General features: G+C 40.9%; 1 protein-coding gene across 7 annotated transcripts in view; it reads left to right on the forward strand.

Moving 5' to 3' along the window:
- DNAJC6 (DnaJ heat shock protein family (Hsp40) member C6) overlaps positions 1 to 27474 on the forward strand; it is a 126571-nt gene that overhangs the window by 93389 nt on the left and 5708 nt on the right. For 5 of the 7 annotated variants that reach the window (XM_033115135.1, XM_033115138.1, XM_033115137.1 and 2 more), the window contains exons 5-16: positions 373 to 495; positions 4966 to 5099; positions 5640 to 5834; positions 6720 to 6837; positions 8207 to 8286; positions 9139 to 9332; positions 9441 to 9521; positions 11756 to 12181; positions 14904 to 15038; positions 18854 to 18922; positions 19983 to 20117; positions 26024 to 26287. In XM_033115135.1, the coding sequence (XP_032971026.1) occupies positions 373 to 495; positions 4966 to 5099; positions 5640 to 5834; positions 6720 to 6837; positions 8207 to 8286; positions 9139 to 9332; positions 9441 to 9521; positions 11756 to 12181; positions 14904 to 15038; positions 18854 to 18922; positions 19983 to 20117; positions 26024 to 26287 (1954 nt within the window). The remainder of the gene's footprint in view (positions 1 to 372; positions 496 to 4965; positions 5100 to 5639; positions 5835 to 6719; positions 6838 to 8206; positions 8287 to 9138; positions 9333 to 9440; positions 9522 to 11755; positions 12182 to 14903; positions 15039 to 18853; positions 18923 to 19982; positions 20118 to 26023; positions 26288 to 27474) is intronic. The other 2 variants (XM_033115136.1, XM_033115133.1) reach the window with 1 other exon arrangement.

Genomic DNA, 27474 nt, shown 5'->3' on the forward strand with positions numbered 1-27474 from the left:
AGAAATTAAATTTGCGCAGTGGTAGTATTATAGTCATTGAGGTTTATCGGAGGGGCAATTATTGCTCTTTGAAAGAAAATTTAGTGTAACCTCACAGAAAAAAAAATCCAAATATGTAGTTTACATGGTCTAGTTGGATTTAAACTATATTTCAAAATGCGTTTTCATACCTTAACTGAAACGGAATTTTTAAATTAAAAAATTACTGGATGAAACAACTCTTCTTTCTGTGGTGGGATCCTGTTCTCAGACCTTCCTGGCTATGTTCAAAGAGGATAGAGTATTACTTCCAGAAGAAGTGGTTTGGTGGGATGCCTGGTTATGGAGAGGAAGTCCTAGGGGAACTCATTTCCTTTTCCTGTGTCCCCTTAGGTCTCAGAATGCAGCTGGCCCATTAGGCAGGCCCCCAGTCTGCACAACCTCTTTGCTGTGTGTCGGAATATGTACAACTGGCTACTACAGAACCCCAAAAACGTCTGTGTTGTCCACTGCTTGGTGAGTAACTTGTTGTTGTTGTCTTTGTGGTGGTTTGGTGTAGTTTGGTCAACGACAGCTGTGTCGACACAGACTGATGAACAGGTAGCATTTACGTTGAATTACAATTTATTGAGCTCCTTCTTAGGAATTAGGTGATCTGAGGGATATAAAAATGAGAGATGACCTTAATATTCCTGTCTTAAAATTTGAGTACTAGTGGGAGAGGCAGATGTGTACACAACCCCCATCATACAGGGCCTCCGAAATGTGCTTCGTATTACAAAAGACGTAGAAACAAGAGCTGTGGTTGCACAGGTAAAAATACCATTGAATTGTGTGTGAATAAAGTTGACATAAACACATATATTTATTTTTCCTTTTTAAAAAATATATTGTTTTGTTTTTCAATGACAGTTTACATAACACATTATATTAGTTTCAGGTGTACCACGTAGCGATTAGACGTTTGTATGACTTATGTAGTGATAACCTCAATAGGTCTAGTACCCACCGGACACCATACATTGTTATTACAGTATTATTGACTATATTCCCTATGCTTTCCTTACTTTTTGTGTTTGAATAAAAATGAAATAAAGACACCTATGCCCTTGTAAGCAGTCACATAGATTGACTGTATTTTATAGCAATTCCCAGTTGGACTGATGGCTTTTCTGTCCACTGACTTCATAGAGCCCCTTTTCCTAGCCCTCCTCAAGAGGCCTTTTACCTAGTGTTGAAAACTCAACTTCTGACCAACAGAGACACCAATAATGGATATCCCTTGTAACAAGCATTCTCCTCTCATGTGGGTCTTCAAGTTAAGTGACCTAACCAACCTTAATCCTCCACCATCTGACTGGCTCTCTTCTTTCAGTTCTATTGGGATAGGATTTGAGCCATCAAAAAATGGATGTGAAAATAAAGATGTGAAACAACGAAGAAAAAAAAAAAAGGAAAGAAAACTCAACTTCCAGTAAAATCTTTCTGCCCCTTATGAGTATTTTCACAATATGGACTTTCCACTGTACATCTAAATGCCTTCTCTGGCATCTTATACACTGCATCATCATACTGGTATTCTGCCTGTTTCCCACTAGACTATGAGCATCTTGGGGGCAAGGACTGAGTCTTTTGTCACCTTTGCACCCCAGGTGTGAAAGATTTGAATACGTGATTGACAGCATGAAAAAATAACACACAAGTGGAATCTGAGCATAAACACTGGAAATAGTCATTGCTTCTATAAACTTCATGGGATATGTATTTTTTCACTATCATCTTACTTGATGATTTCCCTCCACCCCATGCTGCCCCCTTCTTGAGAGCCAGTTGGCTAAGAAGGAAAAAGCAGAAGAACATAGTCTCTTCTTTCCACTTCACATCCCTAAACTCCTGGCAACAAAGGAAGAACACGTGGTCTTCATAGGAGTTGAATATTAAAGGCCAAAAAGTTTTTCTTTCTGAGGCGTAGCAGATTGTGCAATGGGGCAGGTTACCGTTAGGGACTTAGCCGTCTTTAGGCACCTTAGTGATTTTCTTTTCACCCGAGAACTTTCTAAAAGTTCAGAGAGCCCGCTCTCTGACGGCTTTGTAAGGGAAGACGGTTCACAAGAGATGAGAGGCTTTCTGTTCTAATGATGCAATCCTAAAGACGAAAAACCCAATGAAGAAGAGAGAAGAGGCAGACAGATACTATGACTCCTTAGGTGCTCTTGAGGCTCCTGAAAAAGGACATTCATGAGTTGGAAAGGACTGCAGCAAGGCTTTGGGAAGTAGAATGGAAGCTGGAGGTGGGAACTTTTGTTTTTAACCTATCCACACTACTATTACCAAAAATAATAAGCATATACTCGACTTTTAATAAAAAAATTTAAAAGACCTACAGATAAAAGGGGGGGGACACATATCCAAGCACCGTGAGCCTGTTAAAAGAGTGTCAAGAAGGCTAAAACCTAAAAAGAATTAAGTTGAGAAAAATGTCTTTAAAAAAAAAAGTGTCCTTGGAATAAGGACAACCACAAATGCTTGAGGCACACGGTATAATCTTAACTCCTTTTACTCTGATCCTTTATCAGGAGGAACAAATGTCAAAGCTAGAAAGAGAAGAACAATGATAACTAAGACAAAGCTGATAGGCAGTGAGATAGTAAACGAGCCTCACAGTATTTAACAAAATAATCCACTCTCTGGCTTAAATTATGTGACAGAATGCCGAAAACACTAGGAAAAGCAGTTACGGATTCATTATGTAATATGAGAAAACTGGAAGAAGAGGTGCCACGCAAGCGGAGAGAGATTTTTTTTCCCCCCCAAAAGACGGAGGAGGTTGATCCTGGAAAGTTACAGCTAGTGAGCCTGATGGCAGTTCAGGCGAAATTCCCATAAATTTTTGCACAGATGATTTTCAGCTCTTACCAAACACCCTAAAATTGTTTCATTATGAACATACATAGCAAACCAACTGAACTTTTTGCAACAAGACTAATAGAATTAGTAGAGATAATTTATTGGATTTCTGCAAGATATTTCCGAGTTTCTTATAATCAAGGTAGAGAAACTTGAGCTAGATTGTTAACACATTTAGTGAAATTGTGGCTGAATATCTGCGCCTAAAGGTAGGTGATTAATACATCAGCAGCCTCCCAAGGTTGCATTTGCTTCACCTTTTTATTAACAACTTTGATAAAGACGTGGCCATCAAGCTTATTCATTTTCTTAGACTGGGAGGGTCACATAATGAATTTGGACTTTTAAAAAGTTTTTTCAGGTTGGTCAGTGAACAGAAACTAACAATATAAAATTAAACATAGGATGAATGTACAGTCTTGAATTCTGATTCTAAGTGATTAAATATGTTTGTCTATTAGCTTAACACATCATCTGAAAAAGAACTAGGGGTTTTAGTGGATAGAAAGTTCAAGCAGGGCTTATGGTGTCACTTAGCCAGCATTTAAACTAGGATGGCCGAGGGTTATGTTAATAAAAACACAGTATCCCAACTAGGGAAGATAGTATTTCCTTTCTAGTTTGGTCAGAACACGTCATATCTTGCATTTCACATCTGGGCAGCACATTTAAGATTGTTTTTAAAACTGGAGTCTTGTTGAGAACAAGTGCACCAAATTATGATGTCTCTTAAAATGGAATATCAAATGAGGAAGAATTGAAGGGACTGTGTATTCGCAGAGTTCTCCAGAGAAACGGAACCAATAGGATATATAGAGAGCAATATTGAGAGGAGAATTATTATAGGAATTGGCTCACGTGGTTGTGGAGGATGAGAAATCCCACAGTCTGCCCTCGGCAAGCTGGAGAACCAAAAAAGCCAGTAATATTATTTAGTCTGTCTGAAGCCCTCACAACCAAGAGGGCCAGTGGTGTTAAGTCCAGGGGTCTGAAGGCCCCAAATCCAAGAGTTCCAGTGTCTGAGGGCAAGAGAAGATAGATGTCCCAGCTCAAGAAGAGAGAGAGGATTTGCCCTTCCTTTGCGTTTTTGTTCTATTTAGGCCCTCAACAGATTGGACGGTGCCCCCCCACCCCCCCCAGCCCTCTTGAGGAAGACTGATCTCTTTACTCAGTCTACGGACAAACATGCTGATCTCTTCCAGAAACATCCTGACAGACACACTCAGAAATAATGTTTTGCCAGCTATCTGGGCTTCCCTTCGCCCAATCAAGTTGACACGAAATCAGCCATCACAGATTGGGTGTGTTTTTAACCAGGAAAATAAAAGTATTGATGGAAAGGGAAGGTATGCAGATATGTGAGGGCTGTCAGAGAGGGAAAGGACTACGTTTTCTCTTGGTCCTCACAGAAGGAAGAATGAGGATCATTGAGTGACACAGACTTCAACTCAACATATTCACTATGAGAAAGAACTTTGTAAACTGGACTGGGCTACTTCAAGTAGCAGTAAGCTCCTTGTCACTTAAAATGTTCTAGAAGAGGTCGGGTCACCATCTATCAGAAATGTTATTACATGTATTCATCTATTGAATAAGCGTGAATCAGGCGAAGCTTTTTTTATATGACTTTATATGACTCTAGGAATAAAGTTTGTGGGAAATACATTCCAAAAAGCAGTATTTATCTAACCTATGAACTCTACCTCCAGCCCTCATCCAACCTCCACTGTTAGCTCTGATGCCTCAAGTCCAAAGTTACTTTGAAGACTAGATTAGTTTTCAGTAAATATATGCAAATCAAATTTATATTGCTGGGTTTCTTAGATTAGTAGAGAGTCAATTTCACCCTAAGACTCAGTCTTTCCTTTCTGCTTTGTGATTTAAATAGCTGGGACAGATTTTGATTTTCAAGCAAATAATTTTGAACTGACAGACATGCCCAGTTACAAGGGTTTCTCTCCTCTCTCCCCACCCCACCCCCAACCCTTCTCTTTTAATGGCAAGTGCAGCTATTCTTAGTGGTGAGTGGGTAATTGGATGGGCCATGTTTATGACAAGTTTATGCATTTTCTTTGGCAGGATGGACGAGCAGCATCGTCAATTCTGGTTGGTGCTATGTTCATTTTTTGTAATCTCTACTCTACTCCTGGTCCAGCTGTTCGGTTGTTGTATGCAAAGCGACCAGGAATTGGACTTTCGCCATCCCATAGGAGGTAAAGTAAGCTAGGTGCAGGGGTGGGCACAGACATGGTCTAATTGGTATCATGTACTGAAAAAAAAAGAAAAGAAAAACCCTTTTAGGATAATTGACTTATTATCTTCTCTTTAGTCAGAGTTTCTTCCTTTCTCTCATTTAAATTGTTATCTCCTTACCTTTTTGGATTAAAAGAAGTGCTTCTGATGATAACATTCTAGAATTTTTCCAATGCCAGCCTTTAACTGATACATTTAATCTGCTAGATCAAATAGGACTAGATGTCCAAAACTGACCTTGTATAAAGCTCTTACAAGCTTTTTCATTTAATAAGTACCCTTTTATCAGTTCTTTGGGGGAAGCACAGCAGTGTCATTAGATCAAAGCTTTTCTAAATTTCTGGCTGCATGCTCTTTTGCTAGTTCATGTTTAAGAAATTAGCACAGTAAATTTTTATTGTAAGTTAAGTTACAAAAACAAACTTCATAGTAAAGCTCGATTGCTCGCTTCTTTCTTCCGGTGTGGTGGGCGCCAGTAAAATGAGAATCTGTTGTTTTAGATACCTGGGCTACATGTGTGACCTCCTCGCTGACAAACCCTACCGCCCTCACTTCAAGCCTCTCACGATTAAGTCGATCACTGTCAGTCCAGTCCCTTTTTTTAACAAACAGAGAAATGGATGTCGCCCTTACTGTGATGTACTGATCGGAGAAACCAAAATATATACAACCTGCGCAGATTTTGAACGAATGAAGTAAGTCATGATACTTTCCTTCGCGTCTTCTTGGGCACGGCTCAATTCTTCTGTAGGTCGGATCGTATTCTTCCTGTTGGGGCTGCATCATTGTGAAATGCCTGATATTAAAAAAAAAAGTGTTTAACGTAGGCGGTAATCATAAAAACGCGCAACTGCATCGAGGGACACCATAGCCCCCTTTCAAATGGTGATACAAGCTGAGGGACTAACATGAGCTGTAATGAGGGTTAACACAGTGGTGTGGAAAAAAAAAAGGCAGTGGTGTGGGACAGAGGACTTGGACATTTCAGAAGAGGATGACCTTGAGAACTGGTGAGGATAATGGATGAATGCTGTTTCTAGGTGAGCAGCTAGGTAGATGGTGATGTAATTAAAGAAGTTATAGAATCTACAGGAAAGAGCAGGTGCTAGTGGGAGGTGGTGGGGGTTGTGGAGAGAAGGGAGTGGATGGTAGCAGGAAATGAAATGAGTTTAGAATAGACTGAATTTGAGGACTGGTATCCAATACCTTCATAGAGCATTTCTTTGCTGTTTTCATCCTGATCTCAGTTGAACTTTTTGTTCCCTCTTTCTCTGCTTTTACCATTAATTTCAAGTTAGGGAAAGGCAGGTACATCAGGGTAAGATGTATTTGAAGATGAGATCTGCAAAATAGGGACAGGCGACTGATTTATGGAAGGTCGGATGGGATGGAGAGAGAGGCCCTGGCACCAGACCAATGCCATCCCGTGGCAGAACCAGTTGGCACTGGCTGTGCTCCTCCTGACTTTGCTCAAGATAGGAAATGGTTCTTGGGTCCCGGCCTGGGCCAACAGGTCCCTTTCCCTGTGCAATTGTACCAAATTGGACTCTGTTTATGTATGTTTTTGTCTCTGTTTGAAGAGAATACCGTGTCCAAGATGGGAAAATCTTCATTCCCTTGAGCATCACTGTGCAAGGAGATGTGGTTGTTTCCATGTATCACTTGAGGTCAACCATTGGGAGCCGGCTACAGGCCAAGGTATGGTTTCAGGAAGAATCATGGCGTAAGCTCCTCTGAACCTGCAATAGGAGTATTTCAGTCTTTCCTCTTCATCACTTTGGGTTTGAGTGACTTGTGGTTTTAGAATCAGATGGAGCCTTTAAAGACGTTTTATGCCCATCTTCCTCATTTTACAGGGGAGGAAACTGAGACTCAGCAAGTTTGTAACTTGCCCAGATGACTTTGCCGGAGGGTGGCAGCTCTAGAACTTCTGGCAAATCTTGCTCTTTAGAAGCTTGTACCTTTCTTACACCGTCCCATTTGGGTCAGCATGAGCGGATATTTCTACTAAGGCTGTGGGATTAAGTAATTACAGTTTCTCAATTTTTTTCCTGTGATAAAATTAGCGTAACATAAAAGTCCCCCTTTTAAAATGGACAGCGCAGGTGTTTTTAGTATTTTCAAAAGGGTGCGCAACCATCAGCACTCTCTAATTTCAGAACGTTTTCATTCCGTCCAAAGGAAACCCTGTGTCCGTTAGCAGTCACTGCCTGTCCCCCCGCCGCCATCCCCTAGGCGATCACTAATCTTCTTTCTACCTCTGTGGACTTACTTATTCTGCACACTTCGTATAAATGCAGTCATCCCATAAGTGGTCTGTTGTGACTGGCTTTTTTCACCTAACCGTGTTGTTTTTGAGGTTCTTCCATGTTGCAGCATGTAACAGCACTTGATTCCTTTATATGGCCAAATGATACTCCATTGTGTGGACACACCACCTTTTATTAATCTCTTCATTAGTTGATGGACATTTGGGTTATTGCCACTTTTGGGATATTACAAATAATTCCAGAAGTAATTGTATTTTAATTCATCAAGTATTTGCCAAGTGCCTGCGCTGTGCCAGTCATTGCGTAGGTGTGTAGGATTGACAGGAATGAGACTGTACTTGCCTGAAAGGAGCACAGCCTCGCGTGGGAAGTTCACACATCTACAGCGGTTCCACTGCCCTATTAGAAGTGGGAAGAGATGATATAATGGGGGCGGTTTCTTTTAGCCGGTGGTGGCTCAGAAATGCTATAGAGAGTATATGACCTGTCAAGGGGGGCCATGAAGGATGAGGTCGTCAGGTTGGAGCAGGGGCATCGCAGATAGAAGGAATGGAGTGAGCCAAAGCATGGCAGTGTGCAAGCACATGGGACCTTCGCAGATGAGGAAATGGCAAGAGTTCCTGGAGAGGAGAGTCTAGAAATGATGCTGTTCCACATGGAGAGGTCATTTAATATTGAAAGTAAACCAAGATTCAAAAGTAGAAACAGTTGATGGTGCATGGCTCGCCAAAATATAATCTTGGTCTGATTTCCTTCTCCCTGATTGATGTTAATGTGCTTCTCTCGTGTATTTTTAGGTGACCAACACTCAGATATTCCAGCTTCAGTTTCATACTGGATTCATACCATTGGAAACAACAGTTTTAAAGTTTACCAAGTGAGTGGTGCTGGGGCCGAAACCCCTTTTCAACCCAAGCTCAGTGAAACGCTGGGAGCCAGTTGCTCAGGGCGCGTTAGTGCTGTGCTGCAGGACTGCTGAACGTGCTGCAGGACTGCTGAGGGGAGCCTAACAACACAGAGGCTGGTGGCATTTTACAACTTGCAGAGGTGCCTATGGTTTGTCCTGAACACATGGTGCAATGGACTTCAAATCAAAAGGCCTGAAAGTCCACGTGAGGGGACAAAAGGGAACAAACTATTAATACTGTGGTCCTTTGCATCTGTGGATCCCTTTGTGTTTTTCTGCAGGGTTGGCAGTTTCATCAATAGTAGGATATGAGCAGTGACCCTTCAGAATGGATGCCAGGCCAGGCACTAAGGCAGGGCCCTGGGGGACCCCTCTGTCCTAGACATTCATCCTTAGTTGCAATATTATAGCGTGGTCTGGGGAACACGGGGTGGCTGAAGCTGGCGTGGTAGATGGGAGTTGCTGGGTCAGGGTAAGGATACGACATTCAAGAGCTCAGGGTGTAGGCTGTGGGCCTCTTTCACTATTTTAACACCTGACTTGGCCGTTTTTGTGCATAGTGGGTGGATGTATCAGCCCTGCCTTGTATAATGCTCTCACATGTGGCAGTATCCAAATTCTTTGAGTAGCTATTTTTCTCTTTTCTCAGGAAACTGAGGCTCAGACCAGTAAAGGAACGTATCTGGTTAATGACTGATGTTTCCCCTAGAATTGAGTCTCAGAGTTAACATAGGAGTCAACCTCCAATGGTTTCTGTGCTGAATATCATACTGGTGCCATTGCTGTTCACTGATCTTATCTATATTTTACATCCCTATTTAGGCCTGAGTTGGATGCATGTGATGTACCAGAGAAGTATCCTCAGCTTTTCCAGGTGACTCTGGATGTAGAACTACAGCCCCATGACAAAGTGATAGACTTAACCCCACCATGGGAACATTATTGCACAAAAGATGTCAATCCCAGCATCCTCTTCTCTTCTCACCAGGAACATCAGGATACTTTGGTCTTAGGAGGTATGAGTCACCAGGTGGATTTGTCTCCCACACGAAGCCTGTGTGTTATTTATCACATTGACTGATTTCCCGTGTTTCATTGACACTGCATGGCCTTTTGTCTTGCAGGACAGGCTCCAATAGATATCCCTCCAGACAACCCCAGGCATTTTGGGCAAGGTGGCTTTTTTTCCTCTCTCTGTTGGCAAGGTACTTCCAAGTGTTTCTTTAAGTTACATGGTTAGATGATTAAGTTACGTGGTTTTTCTATCAAGATGATTAGTTCTCAAAACAGCCCAAAGTAAAGCAGCATTTCGAAGTCATACAGATTCCTCCTTATTCCACACTCTGCTCATTCCGTTTTCAAGTCAGGCAGCTTTCCTCCTTTCAAGTCTGTAGATGCTCTTAGACCGATGCAACAGGCCATCTTTAGCTGAAGTCTCCCTTTTCTCTCTATGCAGTATTGTGGGTCACCTCTTTCCTAGATTTACAAATAAGTCATATTTTCTAGCACCGCCCTTTATGCTGCGGGCACACAAATTAACAAAGGACTCTGCCCGGCATTTCCTCTAGAGGGCTCCAACCACTAGCAGGGCAGAACTGAGCTTCCCCTCGTGTAAGGAAGGCAAACGCTTGCGCATATGTCTCTGCTACTTGTTTTAACAACTGTGGCAGACATAGGGCTCCATCACAGTATCCGTGTTTTGCTGAATCTGGAGATGTTCCAGAATTTTTCCAACATAACACTTCAGACCGCTGCCATCAGTTAGACTGGCACTGGCATTCCAAGTGGTAGCCATCTGCCATCTTTGCCTTGGAGTTTGTTGAAGTTAACTGCAAGGTTCAATGTAGAATTGAATAATGACTTCCTCTCTGAAAGGAGTAGGAAACTGGCCTTGCCAGCGGTCTCCTTACAATTTTCTTACTTGACTTCCTCCGCTGTGTGAACATAAGACAGTATTCCCATTGCCTGCACAGAGTTTTCCATGTTTGGTAAAAAAAATTGTTCATTTGCTTCCTTTGAATTGAAAGGCTCACTTTCAGAATTTTTTGTTATACTAAGAAATGGGACCAGTAACATATACCAATGGAAAACCTGGGAAATCTAGATAGCAGGTAGATCTCCCAGTTCCCTCTTGGTTTCCCCTCTATCTTCTCTTCTTCATACAAGGGCTTTCAGTAAAACTTCACGTTTACCTCTTTCCTGCCATTTTAGTAAGTAATTTAAAAGTCGTTCCTGGTAGGCTCTGAAATAGGTTTTAGCACATATGCACAATTTCTTATCCTAACTTCCCAGAGCCAGGTATGTATCGGAATGCAGAATTTTTTGGATTTCAGAAGGATGATATGGTCCATAAACTGTATATTATTTAGCATTCACAGTGGCATCTCTGGCAACAACGTGTAATCAAACATACTAACATTTCTGCAGTGAAACATATAAATAACAACCCTGGCTGAGATAAATGAAGACCATAAACACTTGCACATCAGCTGTGATCAGATTATTCTACCAACTGAGTTTGTACCAAATTTAGGGAAACCTTTCCCTTTCCACAGCCTTTTGTGTTGCACAGTTGGGGATAAGGGATGTGGATCTGTACTTGATTTGGAACATGGATCTCTGTGACGTTAAATAATAAAGTTCCATAGGAGGATCTGTCTCAAGGAGAGCCTGGAAAGTCACTCACCAGCCTCTCTGTTCCTTCCCCAGAAGATACCTCTTTCCTGTTACCTATTTAATGCTGAAAGTTATCTCCTTTCAGGATGGTGTAAGGAATATCCTAAGCAGAGCCATTCCCACTGTTCAATTATTAGGTGTGTGGTTCATGTCTGCTCTAGACTGTGGGAGAAAGGCACTGCTTCTGGCTGCAGGCCACATGGAAAAGTAAAAGTGAGAGGCGTCAGCAAAGGAATAGGAGATTATGTTGTTTTTGTTCAAAGCACCTAGCATAGTGCCTGGAAGATAACAACAATAATAATAATAATAATAAAAGATACAAACACTCAAGTGCTACTTACTATTGATCTGAGTACTTCCTATACATCAGCTCATGGAATTCTCACTGCAGCCTTGTGATTTAGGTACTATTTGTTACCCTCATTTTGCTGAGGAGGAAACCAAGGCCCAGAGAAGTAAAGTAACTTTCTCAGAGTCACAGAGCCAGTAAGTAGTGGAGCTAGAATTTAGACCCAGGCTGTCTGGCTTCAGAGTTTCTGCTCTTCACCTCTGAGATGCTCGACAAATGGTAATTGAATGTGTAATATGAAGTACATCTTTTTCCATTGGAAAGGGTTTGGAGGTGTGTTTTGCTCAGGCTGCTCCGTCTTTTTGTATATATATATATATGTATGTATATATATATATGTATATATATATAAACAAAAACCAACAGTGCTGTGGCCAGTAGCTAACCATTTTTGGGCACATTGGCCTTTCTTAGATCAGAAATCGGAGAAATCGTTCTGTGAAGAGGACCACGCTGCCCTAGTGAATCAGGAAAGCGAGCAATCGGACGATGAACTTCTGACCCTTTCCAGTCCACACGGCAACGCCAATGGTGACAAACATCATGGAGCCAAGAAACCCAGCAAAAAGCAGCAGGAGCCCGCTGCCCCTGCCCCGCCCGAGGATGTGGACCTTCTGGGCTTGGAAGGGTCTGCAGTGAGTAAGAACTTCTCCCCACCGCTGGCTCCGCCCACCAACTCTGAACTGCTCAGTGATCTGTTTGGGGGTGCAGGTGCGGCTGGCCCTGGACAGTCCGGGGTGGAAGACGTGTTTCATCCGAGTGGACCTGCGTCTGCACAGTCAACACCACGCCGGTCTGCCACCTCCACCTCTGCGTCTCCAACCCTAAGAGGGAGAGAAGGTAATTTTTTTCCATGTGGCACTGTACTTACTTCTCAGTTTCAAATTATAACCTTTTGGGCCAAGTGGGCAGAATGGAACCTTCCTACTAAGCTAGACTTTTCTCGTCTCCCTGGAGGTCCCTCAGAGGTCTACATCTTCATTTAAATGGGGAGCACAAGAGGAAATAGAAATCTTGCCCATTTTGGTAGGGTAGTGGAAGAGTGGATATTTGAGTTCTTCATCCTTACTTTAATGTGTTTTTTTTTCAGGGCTTCAATACCTGAGCTGCTTTCATTACTTCTGCTTGGAGATATATAATAGGTGGATGAATAATAGCAGCTAATGTTTGTGGGGTACTTACTATTTGTCAAACATGGAATTTAATGCTAAACATGGTTCAGTTCTTATAAAAACCTAGTAAATAGGTGCTATAATTATCACCATTTCATAGTTGAGGAAATAGAGGCTCCGAGTCAAATTAGTGGCATACATTCATGCAGTTAGTAATTGATGGGTCCACGGTCCCAAACTAGGCCATTTGACCCCAGAGCTTTCTCTCTTGTTTCCTGTCCTGCGAATTGTAGTTCCCTGAATGCACTATGGCTATTCAGAGAAGCACTTGGTTCCTTCGAGGTATATTGAAGGGACTCCTGCCAGGAGCACAGCCGACCAGAGCAGAGCAGTTGGTGCCAGTTAAGGAGTTTGCGCCCCTTGTGGATCAGTTAGCTTCACGTAGTTTATTGCTGCAGACTCAACCCTTCCTGTGCATGGTCATCCAGAGTGTTTTGATATTTGCAAGACAGTGTAGCTAGGTAAGCAGAAGTCCATTAGAGCTTGGTAACAGCTGCCCCTTGTTACCAAGATGATGTCACATTGGGAAGAGTAAAGAGAAATGTCTTAACTCTCTAGGCATATGGCAACCTATAGGAACTTTCTTTCCCAAGCTCACCCTCCACTTCTGAGAAAGGATTGGGCAGGTGTTGATGTATGGTCGTGCAGCTGGAGGCATTCTCTGTAAGCGTGAGTTTCAGCATCATAGAATGTAGGTGCAGAGGCTCAAGCTCCTGCGTGTTATTGGTGAGGCCCGGATGTGAACCCAGGTGTCCTGCATCCCATGCTATTTCCTCTATACTTCATCACTTCCTTCCATCCAGTTCTTACTCATCAAAGTGAATCAAACCTGGCATTTTCTTTCCGTCAGGAAAAAACATCCCCAAGATCCAAGATAGCATAATACTCAGTGGTCATGTGTGAAGACCATGCACCTTGTGTGGCTTTCGATAACTTCATTCATCATAGTCCTGGCCAGATAGTAGTTGTGTTCCAGGGTCAAAAATAGAAGGTGCCTGTGAGAGGAGATAAATCTGTTCCTCTGGTTATAGACAATGAACTTGAGGCCTTGGTATATTGACTGACTTGTCCAAGAATACACAGCTGATTAGTGGCAAGCCTAGATCTAGAACTCAAGTATTCTGTCCCCTAAGAGGAAGTAGAAAGAACACAGTCCAGAGTTAAAGGCTTGGATTTGAATCCCAGGACTGACACTTAACTGTGTGGCCTTATTAATAATACCTTAATTTTCTTAGTTGTGCTGTGGGAATAATACTTTCTGTCAGCATTGTTGTAAAGAGCTCTCGTCTTGTGGTGTTGGGAAGTTCACTTTTAGTTGTTGGAGAATGCCTCTAATTTAACATAAGTTGATATTAAAAGTGTACCAAGTCATAGCGAAAGGATTTTAGCATTCTCCACTAGTTGGCTTTAAAACTTAGATGTAGAGAGATTAAGCCAGCGTGCTCTTACAGTTACTCTATAAATCTCAGTGTTCTCATTTTATACGAGGGATAAAGTTTTGTGAGTATTAAAATAGGAAAGGTATGTGGATTGTGTAGCATCGTGCCCGACAGACACTTGATCCGCTGGTGCTACACTGGACTAATCTGCTGCCCAGCAGATAGTAGAAGAGCGTCATGACAACGAAGTCATAGCTGAACATACTGAACCATATATCCTACCTGGGCTTTGAGAGTGGGGTTTGTTCATTAACTTGTTTCATTCTAGTCGTCTATTCCCAAACAGGTCAATCCCACTCCAGGAAACAATCCACTCATTAGTACAACTCATAAGTATTAGATACTTACAGATTAGGAAGTGACATCTCACTATAAGTTGCTTAGGGACGTTTTGTTCCTTGACTGATAATGAGATATTAAAGGCCAGTTATACACATGCAGCTCTGCATGGTTTTCTTCACATTCATTTCACACCTTGATAAATGTGAGATGCCTTTGGGAAATCCCTGGAATTTGGAGTCAGAAGACTTGAGCATGAATTCCAGCACTATTATTTACTTGCTATTGGGCTTTCTAACCTCAGGTTCGTTGTCTATAGAATGAAGATAATACCGCTTCTGGTCTGATAGAGATCCTAGACATTGCAGATCTGCTGAGGTGTTCTTTATGAAAAGCAATGTAAACCCCAAGAAATGATACAATCTTTGTGTTGTTGCTGGAAACCTCAGCTGCCCACTTTGTTCCAATTTTCTTAGTTCATTCGCAAACTTTTGCTAGCCCCGGAGGAAGATTTAAGAACAGGATGGGCCTGTGGAACAACCCAGAAGGCAGGCATCATCCCAATTTTTCAAGTATTTGGCCTAAGGCCTGGTGATAGTGACAACTCTTCAATATTTATTCAGTGAATAAACTCATAGGACAAAGAAACACATTCTTCCTTTTGTTTTCTAGGTGCCACCTTTGACCCATTTGGAGCACCTTCTAAACCATCAGGGCAAGATTTGCTGGGTTCTTTTCTGAATACGTCCAGTGCTTCCAGTGACCCCTTCCTTCAGCCTACGAGAAGTCCTTCACCAACAGTACATGGTAAGGAAGTATTTTATATTGTGTTTAGTGGAACATTGATTTCCATAAGATATCAGGTGCTTGGATTTAAAAGCATCCTGTAGTTGTTTTCTTGGGGGGAGTGGGGTTTTGGGAGAAGCTACATATGCGTCTCCCCCTTTTGGAAATGAACAATTCACATTAACCTATCAAAAGCTCTGGGATATTTTACCTTCGCAAGCCTGTCAAACTTTGTTCACTGAGCTTTTCTAAAACGGATTGGACTGTGGAATTCTTTTTTTCATTAGAGCTACATGTACAGAATTATAAGACACCATTGACTGTGGGACATTCCTTTATTTTATGTACCAATACGGGAGAAATAAATGCAGCTACTTTGAGTTGATTGAAAGATGCATCCTAGTTGGAAACATCTTTCAAATGTGGAAAAATACGAGTCTAAAGTTCATAAAATGTAGTAAGAGCATTTCATAAAATTAGTATTGTACAGAACAAAGTTTAAAGTACAATGCCCTGACATATCAGGGCTATTCAGTCTAATACAAAGTGGCCATTGAGCACTTGAAATGTGGCTAGTCTGATGTGAAATGTACTCTCAGTATAAAATACAGCCCAGATTTCAAAACTTAGTACAAAAAAATGTAGAACATCTCATTAATATTTTTATATTAATTACTTAAGATGATATTTTGAATAGATTGGGTTAAATAAAATATTAAAATTAATTTCACCGGTGTCTTTTTACCTTTTTTTAATGTGACTACTAGAAAATTTTAAATTACATGTGTGGTCCACAGTTTATTTTTATGTTAGAGACTTAGGTTGTGTGGAAAGAATAGTAATCACATCCATTTGTAAGGGCAAACGGGTATAATTGAGATAAAACTGATGAAAACTGGAGCTCTTCAGCGAAGGACAAATGGCTTTGAGCTTTAGCTAGAGAACTGTCCTGATGTTGAAGGCTATTGATCATTACTGGCCTCAACCTAGAGAGTGATGTATTGCTGAAGGCACTCTGAGCTTGCCTGGAGAACGTGGTCCAGTCACCAGCTTGACCTCATGGAAGTCATGCAAAAGCAAAAGGAAGATGAGTTGTGTGCAACATTGGTCAAACTATAACTTGACTAAAAATGAGAGATTAGTCTAGGAATAACCTTTATAAGTGATTTCCAGTTGGTCTTAAATCTCAAACTGTTTGAAGCGGGTCCACAGGACAACCTACAAGAAATGTACCTCTCACTCTTGAGTAGTGCCTACCTAAGAGAGTCTCCTGATTAGAAGTTCATTACCCTGGGAGGAAAGATACAGGGATAGAGGTTAAAGCTGTTATTTTCACTCACTCACTTAAAATGTAAGTCACGTCACTGCTCTGCTCAAAATGGCTCCCTATTTCATTCAATCATGGAAGCCAAAGCCCTTGAAATGGCCTACGTAGGCCCTATGTGCTCTAACACCCCAATGACTTCACTTCCTGTTCTCTCCCTCTTGCTCTCTCCATTCCAGCCATACTGGCCTCTTTGCTGTTGCACGGGCTGTCCCCTCTCCCCTAGACATCGGCATGGTTTGATCTTTGCTCAACTGTCACCTTCTCAATGGGGTCTTCTCTGACTGCTCCATTTCACATTGGAACTCATGCCCCTGCCCCTGCTCTACATTTTCCTTTCCATGGTACTTATCAACTTGCAATATATTCAATAGTTTACTGACGTGTCATGTTTATTTTTAGTTGTCTGTTTCTCCCCACTAGAACATGAGCTCCACCAGGACAGGGACTTTTGTTTGTTTTGTTCGTTAATGCTTCCTTAGTGCTTAGAAGAACTACTGGCATACGGTAGGTGCTATCTAATATGTAAATATAAAATGCAGTAACTAATTTTTTTCTTACCTAAATCTCTTTGATGGATAATGAAAGCATTAATAAGGTTATGTATTTTCCTGACTTTAATACTTTGAATTTATTGTCTTCATAAGAGTACTACCTTTTGTGTCCCAAGGGCCTGGATATTCATACTTCAGCATAGCAGCTCTGGGTCTAGTTCTTTGTTTCTTGTGAATTGGTTAGAACGTGTTGTTTATCACCCATTTTCGGCCAGTTAGCACCCCTTTCTTTTGTGGCTACACTTCTCATTTTGGTCTCTTGTCTTGCCGATGAATGAAAAGAATTTTCCACAATCGTTGCTGGGAAAGCAATGATCATTCCACTATTCGTGTCTCAGTTGCATCTTCTTCATATAGGATAATTATAGGGGAGACTCAGATGTCAGATTGGGAGGTCAGATGCCCACCTCCCAATTCTTGGGGAATTTACCTCAGATTTCCACAAGGTACCACCAATCTCTTCTGAAAATCAAGACATACTGCCTTGAGTTCTAAAAATATTTATAGAACATCTACTCTAAAGTACTTGGGGCATAGTGTTGGAAGAAAGAGTAAATAAATAATAGTAATAAACGGCAAAAGGGAGAATAAAAGTAGTAGGTGATTACTTTTTAATTTGTATATTCCCATCTCTCCAACATATTTTAAATTTCTTGAGGATAAGCAACATGTCTTTTAGTTCTTTGTTCTCTGGTGTGGTGTCTTGCATGTGGTATGTGGTCATAAGGATTTGTGAGTTTGGTTAGTAATGAGGTTGAAGTTCTGACACCTAGTTCTGCATCCTACTTGGATGTAAGACCTAGGTGAGAGTGTGAAAGAAATCAGACAGCAAATAGTAGCAAAATGGTGTAATTTCCACCTCAATTTTCAAGGATTACTGTGGAATAAGAATGGAGAGGAAAGAACTGTTTTTTGCCGACAATGGCATGTTCTTTTTAACTTAATGGAAGGTACAAGGTGTCTTAGTTTGTACCAAGCAAAAAAAAAAAAAAAGTAAATATAAGTCTTCCTAATACTAATCTTGGTGATTTGATGATTCTTGTGGTGGTCAAGGTGGTGTGTGTGTGTGTGTGTGTGTGTGTGTTTTAAATCTCACTTGCAATGTTAGTTTAGTATTTGCATTTTACTCATTGATTTTGTGGAGAGAACCTAGAGGTACCTTGGAAAGAAATTATTTCTTATGGCATCCTATTTCTTCTTTGGATTTTATAGATGCAGCAAAAACTTATTACCAGTGTATATTCCTCTAATACACCTAATTCTCTTTAGCTGAACATTCTTAAATGCTACATTTGGAATTTTGAGAGGGGTCAGAATGATCTATTTAGAAGCTGGAATGAGTTAGTTTTGAGTAACAGTAGATACATCCTGGCATGAGCATGGTGGATGGTATATAGTCAGTGCCCAATACATGTTCTGAATGACTCGTCATTCTCAATTCATGTCACAGAAGAGGAGAAAACAAAATTTCAGTTTTAAGTTGATCATGCCTCTCCCGCACTTGTTAATGCCAACCGAGGGCAAATTGAGTTTTTTTTTTTTTTTTAATCTTTTCGTATCGCCCACTGACTTTTGGTTAAGTATAGTGGTAGGACACACAAAGATGAGTAAAATGGTTCCTGCCTTCAAGAAGTTGACAGTTTAATGGAGACAGACATATGCACAGTTATAATTCGAAGTGTGTGGATATGGAGATAAAACAAAGGTGAGCCAAAGGAGGAACAGAGATAAACAATACATGGCTTTTACCAATCCTGATGTAAGAACCATAGATGAAGGCACAAATTATCAAGTGCTGCAGAATGTGGTGAGAGCTCAGAGGAGGGATGAATCCCTTGGGACCTTGGGAGGCCATGCAGATTGCATGGAAGGTACAGCATTTTCCTGTGTGGACTTAGACACATGGGTTGTAAGCTATCTTGTTTTGATTCTTTTTTTTTTCTTCTTCTCATTTTTAGCTTCTAGTACACCTGCTGTGAACATTCAGCCAGATGTTTCAGGAGGTTGGGACTGGCGTACTAAACCAGGTAAAGGTCAGCAGGTGGTTGTTGTTGTTGTTGTTATTATTATTATTATTATTATTTCGGTGCACATTTAACCAATTGCTAAAGCATAACCCTTCACCCAAGAGGAAGTGAGTACTTACAGAGTATTATAGCCCACCTGTGTGATTGACGTTGGTTTTCCCTAAACACTCATATTCTGCTGGAACTCTTCCCATTGCACTTGATGACACGGTAGTGCTGTGTATGATACATCATTTCAGTGTTCTGCGTCTCATTTGCTGAATGAATGTCTGTCTTGACACTAGAGTTAGGCAGATACAACTCTGCCACTTAGAAGTTCTTGGAGTTTTTTTCACAAGTCTGAACCTCAGTTTTGTTATCTGTAAAGTGGGGGTCATAGTTCTTGTCCCACACAGTTGTATAGTTTAAGTGAAATAATGTAATGTGAAAATTTCTGGCATGGAGTAGATGCTGAATAATTTGGATGGTCTTCCTTCTTCACAAAGGACTTGTTTCAGGGCTGGATTTGTCTGTGATAAATAAGCTGTCTTTCTCATGGCTGGATGCTATTTACTAAGACCTCTCTTGTGTAATTGCATCCCCAACACCGTGCAAGCTCCACCATCCACACCTCCCCCCCCCCAAACACACATTCTTATCACAGCAGCTTTCTGAAGCAGTTTTCTTACTTGCCAAATGAGAAAATGTTGAAGCTCAGAGAGGTTCAACAGCAAGCCCAAGGTCACTCAGCTAGGAAACAGCAGAGCCAGAGCTCAGATCCAGGCCTGACTGCAAATCCCATAGGAAAGAATGAAGTCAGGTGACAGGAGAGGTAAACACTGGACATAATAGTTCACAGGTGTGGCCAGGAAACAACAAATGCCTTCTCTGTGCCTCGTCCCTGCTCCGGCCCACTAGTCACATGAGCCAGAAAAGCAAGGTCTAGCAACATCTAACGTATTTCCAAATCCTGTCCTAGTTTGCCCTTAGAGACAGGATGAGCTGTAACTCTGGATTTCTGAATTTCAGAATTCAGCCTCAGAGAAGTAACTCATTTTCAATGATCTGATTTCCTTTTCAGGAGGTTTTGGAATGGGAAGCAAGTCAGCTGCCACCAGCCCAACAGGATCTTCGCATGGCACTCCCACTCATCAAAACAAACCCCAGACTCTGGATCCTTTTGCTGACCTTGGGACCCTAGGTACAAACTTAACAGGTTAAGATATTTACTTATGGCTACAAAACCTCAAATCTAAATCTTGAGTGTCACAATAAGCTGGTACCTAAAATCCTGTGTATTCTTAAACTGGACTCTAAAACCTGAGATTGGCTTTAAAAAATGAAAAAAAAAAAAAAAAGGAAATCAGCTTCAAACAATGGGTTGGAATTAACCCCTATTAACCCATTTCTCCAATGCCTAATTTTGGATTAGTAACATGAATAGAGTTAGAACTTCCAAAAGCATCTGACAACAGGGTTTGGCTGCAGCAAAAGTAACGAATGTGTAGGGACACGCTAAGAAGCTGGTCGGATCGATCTGAGCCACATGGGTCCAGCCGTGCCTAGGCTGTCCTGCAGTGTTACCCATGAGAGCCTCATACCGGTGTCCCTCTTCTCTCTGTTGACTACAATGTTCTCTGGTCAGTTTGTAAAGTTCCATATGGAAAATAGACTATGTAGTATTTCTAAAGTGTTTTTCATCATATATTAATTATTGTTACAGGCTAAATGTTCCATGAGCAAGTAATTTTGGAAACACTGGGTTCAGTGGACTTTGATTACTGCAGAAACATCTGAGAATAAATGTCCAGGGTGGTATTCCCCAAAGGGATACAGTTTGCAGGGTTCTCAAACTATTTCACCAAGGAACCTGTTTTTAAGGAGTAGTTCTTTGGGTGGTCTGAAACTTTGTCTGCTCCTTTTTCCTTCCTCCACTGGGCAGTGCAGGGTTGTTAAATAAGGGTGAGTAACCATGTTGGTAGTTGAGGTTCTCAGAAAGCCTTGCTGAGGCATTTAAAGACAAATTGTCTGCAGGGAATGAGAGTATGGCAACCATTTTTGCCCGTAATTGTGTCAGAATCTTGACCTTTCATTATCTAAAGACAAAAAAAAAAATCTTTAGATTTTTTTTTCTTTTAAGAACTCTCAAAATTATTTTCCCTTCTTTGTATCTTTTAAAGTTTTAAATAACGATATCAGGTGAAATTCTATTTCAGATAAAACTCATTTGCTGTTTACTTTTTATCCATTTATTTATTTCACAACTATTTATTCAGTTAATGCAAAAGTAATTGTGGTTTTTGCAATTATTTTTAACCTTTTAAACAACAATTTTTTTTTTTTTAAATTTTATTGTGGGACAGTGTGTTTCTCCAGGGCCCATCAGCTCCAAGTCGTTGTCCTTCAATCTAGTTGTGGAGGGCACAGCTCACTGGCCCATGTGGGAATCAAACCAGCAACCCTATTGTTCAGAGCTCATGCTCTAACCAACTGAGCCACTCAGCCACCCCAGAAACTTTTGCACCAACCTAAGTGTCACCTATGTGCTAACACTGTTCTAATGAAATCCCAACGAACCGAAAAAAAAAAATCCAAAACAAAATTCAAGTCTTCCTAAAGCTTATATTCTAGTAGGGGAAGCAGTCAATGAATAAATATATAATATAATGTCAAATAGTAAAAATAACAGTGTTTCCTGGGGGTTTTACTATGTGCCAGCCACTATTCTAAGTGCTTTACATATATAAATTTACTTAGTCTTCCCAATAATCTTCTGAAGTACAGAATATTATTATAGTCCTTTTGTAGACAGAGAAACTGGGGCACAAAAGGTTAAATTACATGCCCAAGTCATAAAGTTTAAACACTAAATTCTATCTCTAAAGCGTGCACTCATAACCCCTGTGCACAGTGCTATAAAAAAAATCAGGCAGAGAAATGATGGTGAGTGGTGGATGGGCTGGGTGTTATTTTAGACATCAAGTGGTTAGGGAAGGGCTCTCTGAATAGGTGACCTTTATAGGGAAGTTCTTTTTTAAAATCCAACATCACATCTTACATTTAGTTCTCATGTTCTTTTAGACACCTCTAATATGGAATCATTCCTCAGCTTTTCTTTTTATTTGTTTGTTTTTTTTTTAAATTTCAATGACTGTTGACATACAATATCATATAAGTTTCAGGTGTACAGCATAGTGATTAAACATTTATATAACTTAGGAAGTGATCACTGAGAAATCTAGTACCCATCTGACATCATACATAGTTATTACAACATTCTTGACTATATTCCCCATGCCATACTTTATATCCCCATGACTGTTTTGTAACTGCCAACTCGTACTTCTTAATCCTTTCATGCTTTTTCACCCAGCCCTCCAACCTCTCTCCCACCCAGCAACCATCAGCTTGTTCTCTGTATTTATGAGTTTGTTTTGTTTTGTTTATTTTGTTTTTTAGATTCCACATATAAGTGAAATTTTACGGTCATTCCTCAGCCTTTCTTTGCCTTTTATGACATTGATACTTGAGGGGTACAGGCCAGTTGAGAAAGTGTCAACTTGTTAACTTTAACCACTTGCTTAGGGTGATGTCTTCCAGTTTCCTTCATTATGAAGTTACCATTTTTCCCTTGGTAATTAATGAGTAATCTAAGGGAGATAATTTGAGCCTGTCCTATTTGAGATAATCTTATTTGAGAATATTTTATTCTCCATCTGACTTTTACCCACTGATTTTAGCACTCTTGCCAGAAGTAGTTATTACTATGATGTTTGCAAATTTGTGGTTTTCTGATTCTGTCCTTCTTTCTAAATTTATTAATAGGCATTTAACTAGAAGGAAAATCTCCTTTTCTTTTTCTCTCTCTCTCTTTCTTCTTTCCTCCCTCCATCTGTCTCTCTCTCACATCAGAGTGGACTAATGGATTTTTTTTTTTTTGGTTCAGTGAATTATCATTCATTACTATCATTATTCCCTTTCATGTTCACATTGTTCCAGATTTGATTTGTGAAAACCCCCGTTTTTCTGGCTTCTATGTCCTTTTCACTGGATTCCGTCTTTTGAGAACTTTGTTTATGGCACAACAAGATGTTCCAGGCTTGTCTTGAAATTTTTGCACCCTAGTCCTAGAATCAGTCATTCTCCAAAGACTTTTTATTCTCTTTTGTGGGGAATGGTATTAGCAACCAAAATTTGTGTGCTAAGTATGTTTATCGGTACTGGGGTGGGTGTCATTGCTGTCTACCTTTCAGTACATAAAGATAGGAGACGAGCGAGTATAAATATGTTTAATTCCATCCAGTACCACATGGTTCCTCCTTATCTTGCCTTATTGCATATGTGTATCTTCCATTTCCCTATATCACAACAACAGTTAGTAGTCAGACAACAAAAATAGTTTCAGAATAGTTATAGCCAACATCGCTACAACAACCCTACCAGGAGGACTTCAAGAGTTCTTTGTCATTTTTGAAATGCAGTAATTCTTACAACTGCTGGAGAAATTGGTTTCCTAAATTTTTATCTCCATTTTTCAAGTCACATCACATAACTTAGGAAAGTTACGTGACTGTCCTAAAGCCACACCGTGAACCAGGTGAAGGAGCGAGGGTTACCAACTAGAATGTTTGATGCCTAGGTTATTGCTTTAAATATTAAACTTACAAATCATATAGCTGCAATTCAGAAAAATACAAAAGACAGCCAGTGTCTTTCTCTTTAAGGTATTTTCACACTGAGCAATTCTAATACAAACGCCTGTGCCTTAGTTCCTCCCATAGATATTCTGATTTAATTGATCTGGCTCTGGCTTGAATACAGAGAGTTTGAAAAGCTCCCCTGGTGATTCTGGTGCACAGCCACGGCTGTTAACCATGCTTTAGGTTAGCAGTGGCCTCTGGGTTTCCCTGCTTTGTATTTTTGTCAGTTCTCTGCTTCAGTAGTATTAAAAGTTAGAATTGCTGACCATGGGTAGAAAATATTGTGGAAGAGTAGACTTCGGAAAATCCTACAATGTTGATGAGCCCCTTGAGAGCAGGGTCAGCACCTGCCTTTTCACCACCGTGTCTGCAACCTGGTATGTAGAAGGTGCTCAATAGTATTTCATAAATGAATGGATAAATGACAGTCTTAGGGGAATCTGGACGGTTTTGTTTTGTTTTGCTTTGTTTTTAGTTTTTTAGGCTTTCCCATATTCACTGAATTTTAAAATAATGTATGTCATATATATATATATATGTTATTTTATATATATATTCAGTATATATATATATATATATATATATATATATATATATATACACAGAAGAAAGACAGTAAGCATCCTGAAAATATAAAATGAAATCTCAGTGTGGAATAAATACCCAGCCTGAGGTATATGTGGATGTGCTGTTGGCAGCTGGGCCCGAGGGCACAGGAAGCCACGCTCCGGGCTCTGAGTTGCAGACCGACAGGGGGTAGTGCCAAGCTTCAGACAACAACCTGGTCATTACCTTCTCCTATTACCAAGTATTTATGGAACCTTTATGATGTACCAGTGTGTTCTGGGCACTGCTGGGCACAGAAACTTGCATTATGCATTTTTAATATATAATGCCTCTTATTTGCTTTGTTCAGTGTTTGTGAAACACTTATGTGCAGCCATTGTGTCGTTCCAGTGTGCTGGTGATGGAAACGTAGTGCCGATATCACAGATAAGGGAGCTAAGGCTCGAGGAGGTGAAGTTTTCCACTGAGCTTCAGAAGCACAAGGATTCTCTGTGGACTGTTTTCAGCTATATTCCCAACTCCCAGCACAGTATCATGATGCGTGTGTGAATGAGAGAGAGAGCTGAGGCTCAAACTCGGGTCGACTCCAAGTCCAGTGGCCATAGTACAGCGTTCCCAGTGGGGAAGGAAGGAGGAATCCCACATCAGAATAGAGGGAAAGTATCCATAGAAAGAAGAGACAGTAAGCAAGGGATGAGTTGTGGTGAAAAGCTCAGAGACTTGGGGAGGAAGTAGGGCCTATGGGTGCAGCAAACCAGCATGACATTTGGAGGTAGCATGCCTGTGGTCAAGGCCTTGCTCCTTTACCTAGCTAGGATAAAGCTAGTGATCAGGAACATGTCAGTACATCTCTCTGCGCCTTGATTTCCTCATCTTTAATGTGGGGCCAATAATATTCCCTACCTCCTAAGAGTGTTGTGTAGCTTGATGACAGTAATGTACACAAACATAGCTTGTAAACTCTAAAGAGCTCTATAAATGTTAGTTATTTTATAATCACTGGTACTTTGGGTTTGGTGCACGAAAGGGTCCCTGGAGATCATGACATTTCAGGTTCTCTTTTTACCTCTTTAAACACAAGCCATGACTCATCTTCATATTTTGGAAACACCAACGCGTATGTGCACTGAGTACTTAAAAGTTAGGAGATTATGGAATCAGGATTGTACTTAAATTCCTGGCACAAAGTAATGTCACTTTTTAAAGCGTGAATTTGATCCTTTGCCCTGTTCAAAGTTGTCAGAGCATTGGCTGTGTTTATTCTCCTGCAGTGAAATGTAAGTAGTTATGAAATTGAAACCTACTTGTGAAATTTCAAAACATCTTTGTTTACTCTTGAATATCAACCATGCTTGTATTTGGAACAGTGATTAATCCTGATCATTGAAGTGTAACTGGCACCTTAATGAGTGAATATATTTTGTTTTTTTCTTCTTCTTGTCATTTGGTAGTTTTTACTCCAGTGAAGAAATAGAATCTGCTTAGAAAGTGGGAAGGAGGAGAGGGATGGCACAGTGGGAAGAGCCAGGGCTCTTCTGGCTTGGAGCCAAAGACTTGGATTCAAGTCTCAAGTTTTGTCACTTGCTGCCTGTGTGACTTGGAGAAAATCACTTAACTGCTCTGAGCTGCAGTTTGTTCATCTGCAGAAAAGATGGGACTATTAATACATACCTAACAATGTCATTATGGGGATTAAAGGACATCTATACCTGAAATTTCTTTAATTATTGGGAAAGTATATTGTGCTATCAGTGAAGGTGATTTCCACTAAAGTCATTGCAAACAGTAACTGGGATACAAGAGGTAGAGGCTACTCAAAATAACATTTACCTTCTTTTTCCCTTTTGTTTTGTAGGTAGTTCTTCATTTGCCAGCAAACCCACCACACCAACTGGATTGGGGGGAGGATTTCCACCTCTCAGCTCTCCACAGAAAGCGTCTCCCCAGCCTATGGCTGGAGGGTGGCAGCAGGCAGGTGGCTACAACTGGCAGCAGACACCGTCGAAGCCACAACCCAGCATGCCACACTCCTCTCCCCAGAACCGACCCAACTACAACGTGAGCTTCTCAGCGATGCCTGGGGGCCAGAGTGAACGTGGGAAAGGATCAGCTAACTTGGGTAAGGAGCATAGTATGGAGCCTGGCTGTCGGGTGGCCTGTGTTGTCATTCTGTCTGTCTGTCTGTCTGTGTGAAGGAGACAAGAAACAATTCCAGTAGTTTCTGAGGCAATCTCACAGTTGTAGAGACACAGCATGGTCATTTCCTCCAACTCTGTACCTAGAGCCCCTGGGTTTACCATACTGTTAGCACCTAACACATCATTTTCTGACTGTTAGCTGACTTGTCTGTCTGTCCACATTAAGACTAGCTGGAGGGCAGGCGCTGTGTCTTTTTTTTTGCCATGTTATCCTAGGCACAAAACATAATGCTTGGCACGTGATCGGAAGTAAATGAGTATTGAGTGGGTGTGAGTGGAGGGATGGTTGGATCTTGAAGCTGTCATTCCTTTGGAAGAGGGGGTAGAAGAGAAAGGTTGGGAACCCTTCGAGCACTGTGTTCACATTTTCCCTTGGGTGCTGAGTAGAGGAGGGTATGTGTCTGGGACATTTGGTCTTTCTCATGCTCTGGTTGGTGGATGTTCCTGAGACCATTGGGTTTCCTGTGATGCTTATTCCTCTCTCCTGAGAAGAAAGTTCAAAGAACACAAAATGGGCCCACAGCTAAGGTTGGAGGGTCCTCTGGACGGCATTCCTTTTTTGTGAATGGGATTCTTGATGAGTAAAAAGCAGTGTGTTTTTCCTAGCAGGAATGGTTAAATTTGAGTTTGTTAAAAGGCCTGTTATAATGTATATTACATTTCAGTTGAATTGATCATACCCAAGAATGAAACGTATAGGGATATGATGAGGAAACAGACCTTTCTTTGGAATATGGAAAAGAAAATTCTACACTTCGTAGTAGCATTAGCTATGATTTATTGAGTGGCACTTTATGCCAAGTGCTTGCTGTTCTAAGCAGTTTTCATGTATTCATATATTCTTCAAAACCACTCCCATGTTGTAGATGAAGAATCCATGACAGATGGATAAAGCAATGTCCTAAATTCCTACAGCTTGTAAGTGACAGAGCCAAGATATGAACCCAGGCAATCGGGCTCAGACCCCTTGCTCTTAACCACCACAGTGCCTTCTGGCTATGACACAGTCTTCTCACAGTACTAACATGATAGGGATTCTTTTGTTGGGAACGTGTAACATCATGTTGTTCTTTGGCTAGCAGTGGATATTCCTTGGATAATTGCATAG

This window comes from Rhinolophus ferrumequinum, chromosome 9 (genome assembly GCF_004115265.2).
Source record: "Rhinolophus ferrumequinum isolate MPI-CBG mRhiFer1 chromosome 9, mRhiFer1_v1.p, whole genome shotgun sequence".
Taxonomy (NCBI): domain Eukaryota; kingdom Metazoa; phylum Chordata; class Mammalia; order Chiroptera; family Rhinolophidae; genus Rhinolophus; species Rhinolophus ferrumequinum.